Here is an 18,901-nt window from a genome sequence, read left to right as displayed (position 1 = left end):
GGTAACCTTTTTGAAAATTCAGCGACTTTTATTCGAAACCTGCTCGGTTTTCGTCATTTTATTAAAACTCTTCACAGCGTTGTTAGCGACGTTTTAACACTGAGCCCTGAAGTAACTGCGCTGCAAAGAGCTCGTCTGACATTTTGTAAACTGATCCAAACAAATGGTTACCAACATGGCGGCATCATTGAGTCCACCGACATTGAGTAGCCAAGTTACAGATGATTAGGTCATTAATCTGATTTGGTTACCCCAAAACTCAGTTAGCGGCGATTAGATAACTAACGGACCTTGCTTAACACGACTGATTGATCAAACTGATTTCGCCTGATCGGGCTGATGTCTTCTTCAGAACTGATTTTGACAAGAAGTAACACAGCAACGGATAATCACTAGGCCTGATGTTCAGCCTCATGGGAAACTGCGTATCATGTATCAAGAAGCGCCGGGAGCCCAAAAGGTATTGTCTTTATATCTTAACCTTGATTTGAAATCCGAGAAGGAAATAATTCAAAACTAGATAATAGTCTCGTGCCTTCTATGTCATAAAGAAAATATGATGGACTGTCTGCTCCAGACTCGATTATTTACAGACCGCCGTCATATAGCTGGAATATTGCTGAGTGCGGCGTTAAACAACAAACAAACAAAACAAACATAAAGAAAATATAAATTCCAATATCAGTAGCAGTCTTCTTGCTACAGTAGAATGTGTATGAATATTCATAATTTGATCTTGCATTAGGATAAGTTTACAGAATTGTTAATCTTGTCCAATACCAAGATAGATACTATAGCTGAAGTGGTCGTTGTCGGTACAAGTTCTTGAGATATGTGCACCAGGTACCCTAGCCAAAAAATCAGAATACAGAAAGGTAGGCCTACCTGATACCCTAAACGGGCGACAAGTCCATATATCTCAACCCGAAACCGGTTTATGTTTTAGTTCTAGTTCGCCTGATTACGAGTGCATGCTGGATAATGCTGTGTACTGCGGAATATTAGAGTATAGACTACCTTAAGATACAGTACCATCAACTTTTCAATCTTGTCACAATACCCTTTGACATAATTTGTAGTATTTTGTTGCCAGTCACACCGGCATAACAATTCCCTGTGACGTCAGGGGTCATTGAGTGTGCATAAGCTCCTCTCAGTGATCTATCATCATCTCTACACAAAATGTGAAAAGTTTTGAATATTTGTTAATAAATGTAGCCTGCAGTGACACATTTTATAGCAAGCACTAGTTTATGAAAGCACTTTTATTTTCAACATATTTTTTATTTCGATTTTTTTTTTGTAATTCAAGTGGCTAAAATGATTATAAATGGGAACTAATAAACATATATTATTTTTTCGATTAATTAATTTTCAAGTTATTAGGTATATTGTATTGGCACTGAACATATCCAATTATTGTCGATGTTAGGGTAGTTTCCCCGACCTCTATCCTAAGCCCATGGATCCCCTTTACGATCAATCCCCCCTTGACGATCATTAGGGTTAGGTACCCGTTTAGTGGCTTTTATAGATTCTATAGTTGCTCCTAATATTTTTCACACAAAAACGTCGAGAAAGCAGCATGTAATGGTTTTGTGTTGAATATTTTGGCTACTGGAAACTATCCTGGAACATTCACACAAGCCACTTTCATCCGCTACATTCATTAATGATTAAAAAGTGGACTCACCCTTGTGGCATCATTAGCCATGCTTATCCACATTATCCTTACAGTGTTCCCTAAGACACTTTTCTGTCACAAAAATCACCAGACAAATTATTAAATACCATGTCATTCATGTGTACCGGCAAGTTCAACGTCTGATGCCTGGATGCCTTGGTAAATTTGTGCTCAAATTTACTGTGCGGATGTAGCTCAGTCGGCTAGCTGTCGTGCCAACAATCCGAGTTTGCGTCTGACAGATTCTCACAAAGACTGGTCGCTTGTCTTTGAGACACGTGCCCTACGACAGAGATCGTCCTCACTAGAAGTTGTGGTACTGTATTCTAAATGTGCTGTTATGACAGTTCCCATCCATTTATGGAAAGGAAATACCGAGAGAAACATTTTATGCGAAAGCAGAAAAGTGCCTCGGGTACATATCTGCAGTACCTGTGGCAACAACGACCCCTTCAGCGACACTATAGGTTCAGTCATTGGTAAGGGCTACTGACTGTGCTACCGTATTCAATGTAATAAGCACCCAGGGCGCTCTCAAAATTAGAAATAGGGGGCGCTTATTAGAATATTATTTTGAGTTGAAAGATCGTAAATTTCGTGGTTTATGCTAACAGCCTGAAATGTTTACATACGACAGATATTTTTTTCAAGAATTTAATTGCCCATAATTAAGGGTGATATAACACACGAGTGCATATTATACACAAATAAATAAGTCTTGTGTACATTGATCAATAGGAAGGGTGGCTGATTGGGATTGTTCACTAGCCAATATATTAGCAAATATCGCCGTGGGCGCTTATTAGAGCCGTAAGCTTATTACGTCGAATACGGTAATTGTTTTAAGAGGCAGCTAAATGGTTTGGGCACGATCTGTAATTTTTACCACTTGTCTTAAGCCGAATGTAGATCACTGTACATAGTCTAAGAATCTCAGCTAATAATAGTCCACACAATAACAACACTTTCTGGAAAATGATGTCAAATTTGGCCTTTTGTAGTCAATAGTGTTTAGCGCAGACAGCATATTTATAGCTGGAGTATTGCTGAGTGCAGTGTTAAACAACAAACATAGAAATCTAACAAATCACTGTATCATGATCATTGATTTATAGTGATTAAATAAACATGATCATTGTTTTGATTACTTTTGAATGTTTTAGGCCAATTACACTGGCTTTCTTGGGTCTCGACTGCGCTGGCAAGTCAACAACAACAAAAGTGCTGATTGGAGGTGAGATGACTGTTAGATTTTTAAGTACAATTTCCAGACCAATAAAGATTTTCTGTTCTACTAGGCATTGTGCAAAATGCAGAAATAAAGATTATATAGTACTTTCTCGTAAACTAAGCCGGAAAGAGCAATCAGCTGTACACACATTTTCTACCAATCTACCGGTGATTTGGTTAAAAAATACTCAATAAATATGACTGCAAAGAATTTTGATGCAATGATCAGATGAATTATCAAACCCCTTATAAACATAATGATAAATGGCAAATTTCTTCTCGTCCTTATCATACCTTAACTATTGGGCAGTTGGCAAGGACTATAAGACTAGTGCCAATTTCTTTCTCTGAGTAATATATTCTAATATCAAGTTCTTTTAGTTGCAATGTTTACTATACATGTTTAAAATGATAATAACCAAAAGCATAGCATGAACACACAATGCTGTTTAGAAAGTGAACAAATATTATATTTGGGATAACACTTTCTTAGTTAAGTACAGTTTCTAGTGAGTCCCATCCAGGATCCGAACCAACACTCTCACAGTGAGGCACCTAATCATCAGCACATAAAGTCAGTGATCTAACCTTTGTGCACAATCTGACTTTGTGTGCTGGTGATTAGGTGCCTCACTCTGAGAGTTTGTTGGTTCGCTGATGCTGAATGGCATCTTGTGATAACACAATCTAATTAAAACAACGCGAGCTAGACAACTGAGAGTTTGGAGTGTTGTTTCCCTGTAAGGCAAAATTGACCTTATGTTCTGTTCTATTCATAACACTACTAATGTAAATGCAAAATTGATGTTTTTCTTCAACTAAAATATATTTGACCTTTTCAGAATTGCTTCTTGTATGACACATAAATTCTTTGCAGAGGGTAGATCATATTGACTTTATGGAAACTGTTATAGTCAGGATATAAACATGGTGTTATGGCTACATGGGCCATGTTCCTTAATTAATATTGTTTATGTATAAAATGAAATCAGAAAATATTGTGAATTGGGAAATAGAAAGATCAATTGAAACTTGATTAATATTTTTTACCTCACATTCACAGAACAGTTTGACAAAGACATCGCCCCAACAGTCGGTTTCAACTCTGAAAAGTTTGTATTCAACAAGTTCGACATCACGATGTATGACCTTGGGGGAGGACCACAGATACGAGCCATGTGGACCACATATCTCCCTGAACTGTATGGGGTGGTCTACATGATCGATTCAACTGCATCAGAGCGCCTTGAGGAAGTGAAGGAAAGCTTTCAGAAACTGATAGCTAATTATCACATAGCAGGGAAGCCAGTGTTGGTGTAAGTAGCAATAGCAATGTAGTAGTTGTTGCATGTCGTAGTAATCTTCCCAAGTGCTTCTTTTAAATCTATGTATTTTATTACAGGAATGGTTTGAAGTAGTTTTTGTGAAAACACAGATATCTCTATTGTCACAAGCATACAAGTGACATTGTTCTGGTTTTGCATCGCATCGCACTGTCAGGTGTTAGCACCCTAAGCGCAGAAATTGAAACATCCATAACTCTCCACATGGAGAGCTTTGAAGGGGAGGTAACTCTATGTATTTCTAACCTTTAAAAGATAAATGTCCTAAGTAGGACAGTACTACGTCATAGTGTACTGAGATTTGGGACAGTTTATTGTCTTTTTTCACAGATATGCCTCCCTGTACACAAATGCTGTGTGTTGTGGAAGTAAAGCAATATGTTAATATTTCTAATGGTGTGTAAAGCCTTCAAAGTTAATGCTAGTCCTCTAGCGAGGGACTACTAAATTGTGCTGAGGACAAGTACAAACCAGATGATGGTAGTCCTCATTGACTTGAAGCATTTGGAGGCTATAATGCTGAACCAGTTCTCAATGCTCCAGTATACAATATCATCAAGTTGCGAGGGCATATTGAATCTCTTGAGTCATGATAGAACAATGTTTTATTGTGAAATAAACCACGCTTTGTTTTTCATTGTCCTTGGTGATTTATCGCGAAGCTATCTTATATATGTATAGAAGTGATGTTCAATTTGTGTATACTAGAGGCAATATGGACAATACCATGGTGATAAAAGCTGTGATGCAGCTTGAGAAACATGAAAAAGACCTTTGTGGTCAGGGGCTCCAAATTAGGGTCAGTCAGGAAACAAGGAACTTATAGTTTTAGACCTCACCAATCACCATATAAAGGCATGTATCGCCTGGATACAAGGTACAGTCAAGTCTCGTGAATCCGACACTCGTTTATCCGACAATCGACACAAATGATGGGAACCGATTTAATTAGTGCTATTTAGACCCGTTAATCCGACAGTCTTGCACTGCGACTCCGACATACCTAATTTGCAACGAATTGCTGAAATCACTCATTAATCAGTCTCGTTAATCAGACACAGTGATCAGCGTACTCCATGGTCATCTGCCCACGAGTACACAGTCCCGTGTTTTGATGCAAGACGAGTCGACGAGTAGCGGCATATTTCAACGGCTGCAGAGATAAACTTGCGTAACAATAAACAATTGCTGCTTTAAATAAACAAAACAGGCTTAATCACATGCCTCGATTGCCTCAATCTCATTAAAATCGGATACAAGTTCGTGCTACCGCTGAGGACAACCTTTCGTGAACTTTGACTGATCAATGACATTACTAACAGGAAGTCGACATTAGCCACTAAAAAAGCAGCTTGCTTAAGCATTGCGGCACTAGTTTCAAATTAGCGACTTCCATTCCAAACTATGCTTTAAAAAGTATTTTGAAACAGTTATACAATCCGTAACAGTAGTTTTGTGTTAAACTTTAGAGGTTGCATGATTAGAAAACATATTCTGCTAACAATGTAACACTACAATATGAATATTTCTTTTTTCCTTTTTTTATTACGTGTTCGTATCAATATCTATCGTGTAGTTGTCCAATTTTCGATCACGAACTTTGATACCACCTAATTTCGTTTATTCGACATACTCATTAATCCGACATAATCATATGCAACCAACAATGTCGGATTAACGGGACTTGACTGTATATTGTTACCATGGTTACCACCCTAAAATGATCTTCTCTGCTCTAGGCTGGCCAACAAACAGGACAAGGAAGACGCTGTGGACGAGGTGGACATCTGTGAACAACTCGATCTCTCCAACTGGGTCAACCTACACAAGACTCCATGCAGAATTGTAGGTCACCTTTCTATAGTATCCCCTAGTTGTACTGGCTGTTAGATCTTGATACTCTGTTTGTGTCCTGTTGTGTCCTGCTATTTATAGAGATTACCAAAGATGTATATAGATACGTCTATATACTATACATCTTTCAGATTACTGTACGAGCATGTGTGTCATACTGATTTTACGAAACGAGTATCAGAATTCTTGTATTACCAAGCGAGAGCAAGGGTAATACATGGCTTCTTACACAAATCTCGTAAACTCAGTATGACACTCATGTGAGTGTAATAATTTCTTTCTCCTTTAGGGGGCGTGGGTGGCCCAGTCATCTAAGACGCTGCGACCTGCATCACATCAGGCTTGCCTCCCACATTAAGCTGACACACCGCGATATAGCTGGAATACTGTTAAAAGCGGCGTTAAACCCAACTCACTCACTCACTCTTTCTCCTTAAAAAAAATGCACTTATCACCACCAGTGTCTTGGAAAACTACAATATTTTCATAAAGGTTGATTTAAACTGTGTCAGCTCATTCAGTGAGACAAAATAGCTGCGCTATGTTGCTTGTAAATCTATCTCTCAAACTGGTTTTGTGTAGGAATCCTGCTCAGCTGTGAAGGGGACGGGACGCAAGATGGACCCTGCAATTAAAGAGGGCATGCAGTGGCTGTGTGATATGATTGAGAAGAACTTTGACCCTCTGAAGACCCGAGTAGACAAGGATATGGCAGAGGAAAAGGAAAAGGAGAAAATAGAGCTAGCGGCTCGGAGAGAACGTGTTCGCAAAATAAAAGAAGAGAGGTAAGTGAACCCTGAACCACTGTTGAGGTATTGTCTGCTGAAATGCTGGTATGTCAATGTGCCCTTTCTGTTAGTGGTTGTTTTGTTGTGGAGATAATACTATGGCATTATAGTCACTTTATAGGTTTCAGTGAAAACATTTTGTTTTTCACATGACACTGTCTCATTTCTAATTAAAACAGTGTTATAGATTAAGTCACCCTGTGGTAACAGGACTGCATCTATGGTCTAGTGGATAGAGCGTCTGCCCCAGAAAGTGGAAGGTTGTTGGTTCGATCCCTAGTCATGTCATACCAAAAGATGCTAAAAGATGATACTTGTTGCCCTGCTCGGCATTAAAGGGATGAAACAAGGACTGGTCAGCTCGGACTAGTCAGTTCAGAGTCAGTATATTGTGTATCCATATCACCTGACCAACTTGAGGCCATTCAAGGGGCCTCGGGTTGCCAAGCCATCTGAGGCGCTGCAATTCGCAGTGCAGAGTTGCATCCCTTGGGCATGCCAGGAACCTATGATCGTGGTTTGGTTCAATTCCGGTTCACCATGATTTTGTTTCTTAGCTCCATACCCATGCACATGGGTTTCACCAAGGTGTTAAACTTCTGAGACTTCAGGCTTTCCTCCGATATTAAGCTGACATGCCATTATATAACTGGAACTCACAATCATATGAGTTTTCTGCTAAAGAAGCTCCCGCTGTCTTTAATTTTGGTCCTTATGGACCTTATGAATCTTAATTGTGAATCCTCTTATAGCATATTAGAGATTTTATATTTAGCAGATTGCTTGGGGACAGATTGAGAGAAGCTGTTATTTTCTTTGTGTATTCTTTAACTGTGATCTAACTAGGGTAGCTGCTGATTACAGTGTTCGTGAACTCTGTAGTCTGTTGGTGCTGGAGAACTGGTTTAGCCTTTACAGCTAGTAAGCATGGTAAAATATGAAAATAGCCGGCGCTGATTGAATTGTGTCTGCTGCAGGGAACGCAAGGAGGAAGAGGAGAGGAAGAGGCTGGGCATTGAGGAGAAGCAAGAGGAGAGTGAGGGGGAAGACTTTATAGATGGAGATCCCTTCAAATATGTTGACGTGGAGAAACTCAAGGAAAAGGTATTGTAGTCACTTTTTATTAAAAATCACATTCTTTGATTATGTTATAAAGTGGAGCATGCTGGGTTTTCAGACTATACTGGAGTTCATTTTAGGAAACAAACTTCACATATTATATTTTCAAATTGAGCACCTTTAAAATATGCCATGGTGGCACTTAGTGTGTCTTTGCACATTGTTATTCTTAAAGGATTGTGTCAACAACAGAATGAAATACATAAACATGATAAACGACTATACTTACTATACTTACAAGGTACTTGGATCCAATTATCTTTTTTCTTGCAACAAAAAGTATATATATTAGGTGGTATGACAGAAATATAAGTGGAGGTTCATTTTTCACAATGGGGTTATTTTTAGAAGAATTTTCCAAGGAAACTACGGCATCCATTTGTCCCGGAATAAACCGTCCCAATAGTGAAAGCAGAGCGATCTCGGCTCACTCCCGGACTAGCTGTTTAGCTCACTGACTTTTTAAAATCATGATTTGACTGTGGCACTTGACAAAGTTATGCTTGAATCGCCACATCTCCATAAGTTTCCATAATTTGATTTGCAGAAAAAAAAGGCCTTGTCACCTCTAATATTTTGTCAATTAATCATGATTAATGTCTGTAGCGAATTTTAACCTGGTGGTCCAAATGTTGACATATCATTCCCTGTGCTCAAAGCTGTGATGTTAATGAAGGCATCATGCAATGTAATGGAGCTCTGCGACTTTAGTTGTTAGTCTGAAGCCATTGTCTAGTAACATTCTGTTTGGTTTTGTCCAAATAATAACACTAAAATCTACTGAAAAATGGGGCTAAGTGCCAAGTTCAGGCTAGAAGACTCAAAGTCTTTGGGCACAGACTGTAATGGAACTGGCTTTGTGACATATAGTATACACACTGATAAGTTCCAAAACAGACAAGTGATCACTCTAACAAACGATTATGCTATAAATTCATGTTATGACACAATATTCTTTTTAAATGGCATGATTGGAAACTATGCACCCTTCTGCATCACCAAGGTGATATTTCTTTTGTCATATTTAAAATAGACGCAAACATGCCGGATGCCATGCTCTAGAATAAACACTGATATAATCACCCTAATCACACATACCGGTAAATAGAGTGTTGGCTCAGGGGTAGACATTGATACTTGTCCTCTAGCTCGAGTCAGGCCATCTATGTGTTGGAGGTACCTATGGCTTGTAGAATATAAAGCTGTTAAATAGAGTGTTGGCTCAGGGGTAGACATTGATACTTGTCCTCTAGCTCGAGTCAGGCCATCTATGTGTTGAAGGTACCTATGGCTGTAGAATATAAAGCTGTTAAATAGAGTGTTGGCTCAGGGGTAGACATTGATACTTGTCCTCTAGCTCGAGTCAGGCCATCTATGTGTTGAAGGTACCTATGACTTGTAGAATATAAAGCTGTTAAATAGAGTGTTGGCTCAGGGATTGACATTGATACTTGTCCTCTAGCTCGAGTCAGGCCATCTATGTGTTGAAGGTACCTATGGCTTGTAGAATATAAAGCTGTTAAATAGAGTGTTGGCTCAGGGGTAGACATTGATACTTGTCCTCTAGCTCGAGTCAGGCCATCTATGTGTTAAAGGTACCTATGACTTGTAGAATATAAAGCTGTTAAATAGAGTGTTGGCTCAGAGGTAGACATTGATACTTGTCCTCTAGCTCGAGTCAGGCCATCTATGTGTTGAATGTACCTATGACTTGTAGAATATAAAGCTGTTGTGGGAAAAAGCGGCAGCGAAAACTTAGATCTGATTTTAATGAGATTGGTCATCACTATTACCGGTAGGTCTAGTTAATGTCTTCAGGATAATTTCTAACCCTGTATGTCCCTTCTATTCTTAAAGGAATCCCAGCTGAAATCTAAGAGACGGATCTAGAGTCAACAGATTGGTTTCATTGTTGCTAGTTGTGTTGATGCTTGAGTGTCATTGCAACGCAGTCCATATATTACTTACTCCGCTCCCTATATAACCCTGCCTCAAGCAGTGTGTAGTGGTATTACGTGAGTTGTCTGTACCGGCCACCTTCTGCCACATAAACAATGATAACATGGTAGGACATCTTGACAAGAATCTGTGAATTCCGGATGATCTGTTGCAAGTGATAATAATCATATAAGCCAGCAGCCTCTGCAGGTTCTTTTCGCCGTCATAAATCAGAAACCTTGATGGCCTTTGGGGATGCCGGGTTTAATTGCTCCCAAATAGTAAGAGGGTGTGGTTTTACGCCGCTTTTAGCAAAATTCCAGCAATATCATGGCAGGGGACACCAGAAATGGACTTCACATATTGTACCCGTGTCGGGAATGGAACCCAGGTCTTAGGCGTGATGAGCGAACGCTTTAACACTAGGCTACCCGACTGCCCCCTGCTCCCAAATAACCTATGCTGGTCATAATGGGTGACTTAATGGATCAGGTGGTTAGGCTCTGTGACTTGGTTACCCCGACAATGTGGATCGTTGCTTACAGTATTGATAACCCATGAAGATCCAGGTTACAATTGGTCTTCAGCAAGCAATGGTTGTCATAAGAGGCAACTATGCTTGTTATAAGAGGCAACTAACGGGATCGGATGGTCAGGATTGCTGAGTTGGTTTGGTTCGTGCATGTCATCGTATCCCAATTGTGTAGATCACTGGATTATCTGGTCCAGACTCGATTATTTTCATATACCTGGAATACTGCTGAGTGTGGCATTAAACACAAACCTGACAAGATCATCATTTTCACGCTTTTCTGGTAAGCAACGGTCTGAACGGTCACATGAAAGATCGTTCAGGCGTGACCCATATTAGGATGTCTCAAGATCTTTGTTGAGTGGTAGCGAGAACTAAGATCTGATTTTTATGAGATAGGTCTCCATGTATTGGTTGATTGTGTGTCATCATACTCCGAAGACGTGGGACATTACTTCCAAAATCAACTCTGATACAAACTATACAGTGTGATAAAGGACACTCCTGTTTGTAACAAGTACTGTCGACTTCACTGGTTTGGCGATGTAGCTCACATCATCAACACTGTGCCATGTTGGAAAAACATTTGACTTGAGTGTTATTCTGTAGTTTTAATTAATTAGTGTGATGTTTGTTCATAACCATGATAATGATGTTTTTTATTTCTTATCTGTGATAAAAAGTTTAATTCTTCTTTGTTCTTTGTAAAATAGTAAAAATGTGTATAATGATTGTTAGACAGGGGATATTACTGTTTTTAAGATGTGACATGAGCTTTAGTTTAACATTCAAATAATGTCACAAGGGACTAGCTTTATATCAAATGCAGGTGAGTGTAATCAACGGTTATATTCCATTTAATCCCACAGAATATTTAATTTGAACAGGAATCAAGAAAAAGGGCATACTCTCTATATGTTTCATAAGGCTTGACCAATGTAAAGTTCGTAAATTGCAGACATTCACCAACAATACATGTCATTCCAAGGGAGGCCACTCTGATTAATTACATGTACCTTGGTCATTGGTTTAAACTATTACCATAACACTTTCCAACCAATCAGACTGTTTCTACCTTATTGCATTTTAAGATTAAAGCGATTTTACTCATTGTAGGACAGTGACTATCTTAATTCCCATAATTTAACATAGATCATATCTACAATTATTTGTTAAGATTATGTATCCTATGTTAACCAGTCAGCATGGTTCATTTGTCACACAATTGACAAACTTGTCAGGAAAAATGTTGGTAATATTGCTGTTACCTTTGTAACATTGTAAACTACATCATAATACAGTGTTCACTGCACATGCTCTATAGATGCTTGTGTTAGAGACCCGTGAAGATCTGGGGTAGAATAGGTCTTCAGCAACCCATGCTTGACTAACGGGATCGGATGGTTGATGCATGTCATCGTATCCCAGTTGCATGGATTGATGCTCATGATGTCAATCACTTGATTGTCTGGTCCAGACTCGATTATTTACAGACCACCCTCATATAGCTGGAACATTGCTGAGTGCGGCGCTAAACAACAAACATGCTTGTGTTAGAATTGGTCTTCAGCAACCCATGCTTGCAGTAAGAGGCTCTTTACGGGATCAGGTGGTCAGGCTCCCTGACTTGGTTGATGCATGTCATCAAATCCCAACTGCGTGGATCGATGCTTATGATGTCAATCACTGGATTGTCTGGTCCAGACTTGATTATTTACAAACCTCCATCATATAGCTGGAATATTGCTGAGTGGTGTTGTTTTGCGTACAAACAAGACATTTCAGGTTTGTAGTTAGTCTTGATATTGCTTTTGTTTTATTGTTTATTGCTACTTAGCTGACGAATTGCAGGTGTGACGTAAATGTTTCACCTTAAGGTCACAATTATTAAATCTTTCAGTATTTTTCAGTTTTGTGAGCATGGCAGGATGCAGTTTAGTTTTAATAAATTTTAAATAAATTGAAATAAACTGTCCAAGTCATCTTTGTACACTGATTATTGATGGATATGAGTCATATAAACTCTGATGAAGCATGAATGTTTAATAGGACCTTGCTATGGTGTTTTTATTAGATCAAGAACGAAGGCAACACAGTAATTTTCTTCTCTGTTTGTAATTATATGGAAGGGAATAAGATGATGCGAGGCGGGGTCTTTCTCAATCTTATTAAAATCAGATCTTAGTTCTCGCTACCGCTAACAAAGATCTGAGGACATCCCATTACGGGTCACATCAATCAGAGCGCCGCTTCCCAGTCTGGAAAAGTGACAGTTTGGATGTGTTTTTTAATCATGCAACCTTGAAAGGGTTAACACGTAGTATTCCGAATAATGCTACTGGCTGTATGTTCCATCTCTCGCTTCAGTGGGATAAACATTTGAAATAGAAGAGACTTTCCGCAGTGTGTAGTTGGTACTGCCGTACAATCTTGGTCATCTATTAGACATTCCAGAACTTTCTTTTGTTCACTTATCCAATTGTGAATCAATATATTTGCAAAGCATAAGTCTGGTATGGAAGTCACTGGTTTAAAACAAGCTCAATAAAGCTGGGGAAAGCTACTCTCTGATTGGCTGGTGTCCACTTCTTGTTGGTCCTTTCATTGGTCAGTAAATGTTCGCGATGTGACCTGTATGCGATGTTCTCAGATCTTTGTTTAACGGTAGCAAGAACTAAGATCTGATTTTAATGAGATTGGGTCTTTGGTAGTGAGGCGGGCCAGGATGAAATCTGATAATTGATATATTATGGCCTGAGTCTCTGCTTTTGTTGATTTTTGACATTTATCATCTTGATGTTCCAGGAAGCTCAGATGAAGGAGGAGAAGAGGCGTCTCAAGGGGCTGAAAGCTAAAGCTAAAGCTAAAGGTGAAGATGACAGAACAATGACAAAAACGGACGACCTGGAAGAAGCAGATTATCTCCGAACTCCTCACTCGAACCGTCCGTATGGGTTAGCTCCCCTTGGTGACAAATGTGCAGAGGACAGTGATGAATTAGTGAGTCCGTCCACAAACAGATCACGTCGGGTGTTGCCCCCGCTGCAGCAACCTCTGGGAACAAAGTTTATGGAGGACGGTACTGCTAAGAAAAAGAAGAAAAAGAAGGTCAAGCAAAAGAATGCCTATTCTGAAAATGCCGAGTACGGAAGTGAATATTCTCAAACTGGAGACGACACAGCCCGGCTGGCAGAATCACAGAAGACAATGAGGTCTGTTTCGAAAATCTCAGTTACAGCTAAATCCTTCGGGGATGAAAATGGAGATGACATTCGTACATCTAGTCATAAGTTAACACCTCTTGATGGTGAGGATGGGGCTCACACTCCGAAAGAAACAAAAAGAAAACAGAAGAAACGTTTTGAGGATTCGCAGCAGAGCAATGGTGGATTTGATCTGCATGACGCGGCGGAGTTGTCTCCCATCCCTCGCCCGCTTCCACCACGTCTTGTTGCGACTGTAGATTCTGGTAGGTAACCAACGGTCATCTTGTCCCTGTTGATTTGATATACTGTGTTGACAGATCATGCTGATAGGCTGGAGTGTATGATAGCGGATGCCTTTTGTTCTGTTGGAATACTCTTAATTAATTGCTCATTTGCTTGAAAGAAAGTTTGAAATCCTTTCCCTGCATTTCTGTATGTGTATTAGCATTTGAGCCATATCAACTGAATGTTTTCAGATGAACAATGAGGTAGGTTACCATAGTTACACATTGGCAGGCTGTTTGTCTGTTGTTTCTTTCTGAGTTTCTCGAACACGAGTCTGATATTTTTTCCCAATGCAGAGATGCCAACTTGTACAATTTAGGCATTATCATGATTATTACCCTCAAATATTACCATGAATTATTACCATTATTGGGATTAAGATTGCTTCAAAAGCTATGGAAAGTTAGAAGACAATTGTAAAATGTAACTAAATGTTTAAGCATGATATCATGGCATAACTGTGATAATTTGTATAAAATGTTTTTGTTTGTTGTTTAACGCTACACTCAGCTATATGATGGTGGCCTGTAGATGATGGAGTCTGGACCTGAGAGTCCAGTCCAGTCTTACGACCAGCACAGGCTGCTGGGGACTTATTTTCCTGAACCCAGAATCATCAGGGGTGGGGGTTATAAATATGATTGTCTTGTTTACATTTTTGTATGTTTGAATGCAGGAAACACACTGGGAAATATGATAACTAATTTTGGAATAAAATTTCAACATGATCCAAACTTTTAACATGTTTGAAGAGGCTAGTTGCACCAATATACAATGATGTAAGGTTGGCATCTCTGCCCTTGTCAATTTTGGGACTGAATTGTTTGTTTGTTGTTTTCATGATTATCATTGTTTGTCATGTTAAGTGTATCAACTGAATGTTTTTTAACAAACATAAATAACCATTAGTTACTCACTGGCAGGCTGTTTGTCTGTTATTTGTCTGTCTGTGATCATGGTGATGGCAATGTTTTCTCTTAGTCATGTTAGTGCACATGGTATAGATCATCATTCTGACAGGGTGGCCAAGTCGTCTAAGGCACTGCAATTCACTGTGCAGAATTGTGTCCCTTGAGCACGCCAGAAACCTATGATCATGGATTTGAATCCCTGTACCTTCTGATTATGTCTCTAGGTTTGTCAGCACCATACCCGTACTTGTGGGTTTCACCAAAGTGGTAAATGTCTAAGATCTGCATCACTTAGGTTTTCCTCCCACATCAAGCTGACATGCTGTGGTATAACTGGAGTACTGTTCAAATCAGCGTTAAACCCAACTCACTCACTCACCATTCTGTTGCTTCTGGGGCGGAGTCAGTGCCCTTACCCCAAGCTTGTCATAAGCTTGTTAAGTGCCAACTAAAATCAGTATCTCAGGTCATTTTGTTATCACAGTGTAACATTTATACTAAATTTTCATATAATAATTAGATTCAATGCAAGTGATATATTTGGATTCAGGGAAAATGCAAATTTGAAATATAAGTTTCAGCTATAGCTTATAGATAAAGACTAGCCCAAGGTAACATCAGCCTGAGGCAGCTAAGAAAACCAGCACATCGTTTACAAGGTTTTGAGGTTTTGAACATCAGAGCTGAACAATCATAATATTATCCTGCAAGCATAGATCATTGCTCATGCTGTTAACCATTGGTTTGTCTGGTCTAGACTTGATAGTTAACAGGCTGCAGTTATAAAGCTGTAGCTGTAGGTGTAAAGCACCTTTCAGTAAGTCACTGTTTCATGAGTAAAACATACAAAATATGGTAACTGTGGCATGACATTAAGGTTTTGTTAACAGTACTTGTTTTAACCTTTTAAGGGATGGATAATGGATCTGACTCAGAGATTAAGAAAATGAAGAAAAAGAAGAAGCCTAAAAAAAATCAGCTTTCTCCATCACAAAATGACCTTGAACTCTCACCTTCAACAAGGGCAGACTACTCCAGTCGTAACTATCCCTGGGACAAACCAAACAGTTATTTGGACGGATCAGATCAGGAGGACAAACACAGGAACAGTCAAACAAGTAGGTTGTCTTGGATTTGTGATTAAATGACTTATTGGTAACCATGGTATCTTATGCTCGCTGCTGTTGGTAATATTGGTTCAAAATTTTGTAAAATCATTTTTTTAGATTATACAGCTGTTGTATCATAGGTCACCTAAATACAAAACAATACATTTCCATGATTTCATACTTTCCGCTATGTCACATGAATTGTGTCTCTGCAATGTAAATTTCAGTGCATTCCAGCAGTTTTTAGTGGACATTTCCTCCACAAAACAGTGACTCTGGACTAAAATATATGTGTTTATGTTAGGCCTATAACTTTCATTGGCAGCTTGTGTAAGTCTTTCTGTATCGTGACATAATGTATTGTGATAGGTCAAGTATTGCTTAAGTTATGAGTGAACAAGAAAAGCACTACAATGTTCATTAACATGGACATTAATGATTAGATCATTTAGACTTTTGAATTACCTATGCTAACAAAAATAATATGAAGACCATCGGACATCCTTAAACCAGTCTCTTTCAAATCAGATCTTAGCGCTTGCTACCTCTTCAATAAGGACATCCTGTTACAGATCATGTCAGAGCGACTTTTCGTCCGACCAGTCAGAGCATCGGTTGTGAGATTGCAAAAGTGAAACTCTGAATGTGTATTCTAAGTGCAGCCTTGGAAAGATCAACATGGGACAATCCGAGACCCTGTTCCAGGCTGTACTACTTCAGATTCTGTCAATATCACCATGTTTCTCTTGCTTCAATGGGATAGACATTTTAAAAGGAAGAGGTTTTCCAGAGCCTGTGGAAATTACTTCCATACAATCTTGGCCTTCTATTAGACATTCCAGATTCTTTTTCAAAGCATCGTCTGGAATTGAAGTCGTCAGTTTGAAACTTGTGCCGTAAAACTCAAAAGGCTGCTATCCGATTAGCTAAATGTAGACTTCCTGTGAGTCACTGCATTGGTCGGTCAAAAGCTCGCAAAAGGCTTTCTGACATTCTTTGGTGTGGGGGTAGCGAGCGCTAATATCTGATTTTAACATGTTTAATGAGATTGTCCTTAAACAAGAAATGTTAAAAACTTGCAGCCTGTTGCAGTGAAGGTGATGCAGAGTCACAGAGTGCTTCATCACCTGTCCTATTCCATGTACAATAGATCCATATATCATTGATATGTTCACAAACTTCCTTGTTCATGAGTTGTATCATTGTCAACTTCATGCTTACAAATGTATTTTTCATTTTCAGCTGACTTTGGGGAAAAGTGGGGTTTGGTAGATGAACTACCGGAGGTTTCTGACTCAGCACTACGAATGAGACCCAACTACGACGATGACGATGATATCATGTTGTGATGATCGTCTCGCTAATGCATATCTGTGATGTCCTAACTTATATTTCTTCATGTGCACAACTGAATAAGCCATCCAACTATTTTTGTATAAATACATTATTGATGTTGTATATTTCCTTGTGAGATTTGACAGTTAATTGCTGATGAAGACAGTTGTCCAGGCCGGTGACAGAACTGTCTCAAGTAGAGATGGACCCTTGTACCTTGTCCACACTGATTGAATACTACACCGGGTATCATCTTAAACACTGAACTGCTGGACAAGTGGAATGTTCCATTTTTCTTGTCCAGGAACAAGTTAAATGTTCTCTAAAACTTAAAAAAAGTTAGATTGTGTTCGTGAATCTATTATTCAAGATATAGCAATTACATCAATCGAGATGGGGGACAGTGAGGTCGATGATGCGCCTGAGTTGCCTCCCCCTTCACTACCAGCAGCCTGGGCACTGAAATCTAGTTCTGCTTCCGGAACTGGTCCTAATCTCTTATGACCTGTTATAAATTCAATTTGTTGGTTGTCACAACAAGGTTCGACTGTATTGTAGTTTCAAGTCTTTATTTTAAAGTGGGACTGTGCTTGAGGCAATCAACATTCTTAGAAAGTTTAGAATACCAATTTGTGTGTATGTATGCCAACTCCAATGTAATTATGTAGAATTGCTATGCAGTGTAGTCACTATTTCTTACCATCAAATCAAGCATAGGCCTATTCCAGTTAGCCCTCAGCTTACATCACACAAACACAACTGCTTCTTGCTTGACCATGGTAGGGATATTTGGCTTCCATGTTTAAAACAGCTAAAAAATAATGCTGAATGGATTTTTGTCGGCATGGGGACTATAGATATGTACCCCAGGTATTTTTCTGTAGACAATAATGTAACCTAGCCCAAATCAGAATACAGTAAGGTACCTAGTACCATAAACAGCAGATGAGTCCATATTCCTCAAGCCGAAACCGAAAGCTGTTCATGTTGAAGTTCTGGTTCACCTGATGACGAGTGCATGCTGGATAATGCCGTGCATTGTGGAATATTAGAGTAATGTACGCACATTATTGTGTTTGCTCACTTTCATGTAGCACACTGGAATGCAACAGTATGACATCACCGAATCATTTATGGTAAGGAAATATCGAGAGAAGAATGTACAATGCATAGTGCCATGTTGAAATTTCGTGGGGTTCGGCATCCAGGATGTGTTGTATAAGTAAGGGGGGCACGGGCGCAGCGATTTGCTGTGCAGAGTTGCATCTCTTGGGCACGCCAGAAACCTATGCTTGTGGGTTCGAATCCCGGTTTGCCCCAATTATGTTTCTAGGTTTGTCAGCACCATATCTGTGCTCGTAGGTTTCACCAAAGTGGTAAACGTCTGAGACCTGCATCACTTCGGGCTTTCCTCCCACATTAAGCTGACACCTAGCGATATAAATGGAATACTGTTAAAAGCGGCGTTAAACCCAACTCACTGTATACGTAAGCGTTCATGGAACAGTTAAACACATTGCACATCCCAGGGTACCTTTCTGCATTCTGATTTTGGCTAGGGTACACA

At 39.3% G+C, this 18,901-nt stretch overlaps 1 protein-coding gene across 2 annotated transcripts; it reads left to right on the top strand.

Annotated features, from left to right (window-relative positions):
• The first annotated feature begins 107 nt into the window (after nt 1-107).
• Nucleotides 108-18,700, top strand: LOC124111490 (ADP-ribosylation factor-like protein 13B). Of its 2 annotated transcripts, none has more exons than XM_046471222.2 (9): nt 108-460; nt 2,848-2,918; nt 3,978-4,230; nt 5,997-6,102; nt 6,694-6,896; nt 7,877-8,003; nt 13,294-13,957; nt 14,171-14,182; nt 15,802-15,938. In XM_046471222.2, exons 1-8 carry the CDS (start codon nt 402-404, stop codon nt 14,179-14,181), a joined length of 1,494 nt encoding a protein of 497 aa, XP_046327178.2. In that variant the 5' UTR covers nt 108-401; the 3' UTR covers nt 14,182; nt 15,802-15,938. The 2 variants fall into 2 exon arrangements, with proteins under 2 accessions (XP_046327178.2, XP_046327170.2); XM_046471214.2 differs by lacking the exon at nt 14,171-14,182 and adding an exon at nt 17,242-18,700 and having other exon boundaries at nt 109-460; nt 15,802-16,008.
• Nucleotides 18,701-18,901: the final 201 nt, after the last annotated feature.

Source organism: Haliotis rufescens, unplaced genomic scaffold, assembly GCF_023055435.1.
Source record: "Haliotis rufescens isolate VD_foot unplaced genomic scaffold, xgHalRufe1.0.p SCAF_5, whole genome shotgun sequence".
In the NCBI taxonomy this organism is placed as follows: domain Eukaryota; kingdom Metazoa; phylum Mollusca; class Gastropoda; order Lepetellida; family Haliotidae; genus Haliotis; species Haliotis rufescens.
This window is presented reverse-complemented; position numbering and strand designations above follow the sequence as displayed.

What these genes read in the sequence shown, in the direction of transcription:
- LOC124111490 (XM_046471214.2), top strand. Translation starts at nt 402, where the DNA reads ATGTTCAGCCTCATGGGAAACTGCGTATCATGTATCAAGAAGCGCCGG. An exon ending in GCAGGGAAGCCAGTGTTGGT is followed by an intron (nt 4,231 to 5,996) that starts GTAAGTAGCAAT and finishes TCTCTGCTCTAG; the next exon opens with GCTGGCCAACAAACAGGACA. An exon ending in ACACAGGAACAGTCAAACAA is followed by an intron (nt 16,009 to 17,241) that starts GTAGGTTGTCTT and finishes TTTCATTTTCAG; the next exon opens with CTGACTTTGGGGAAAAGTGG.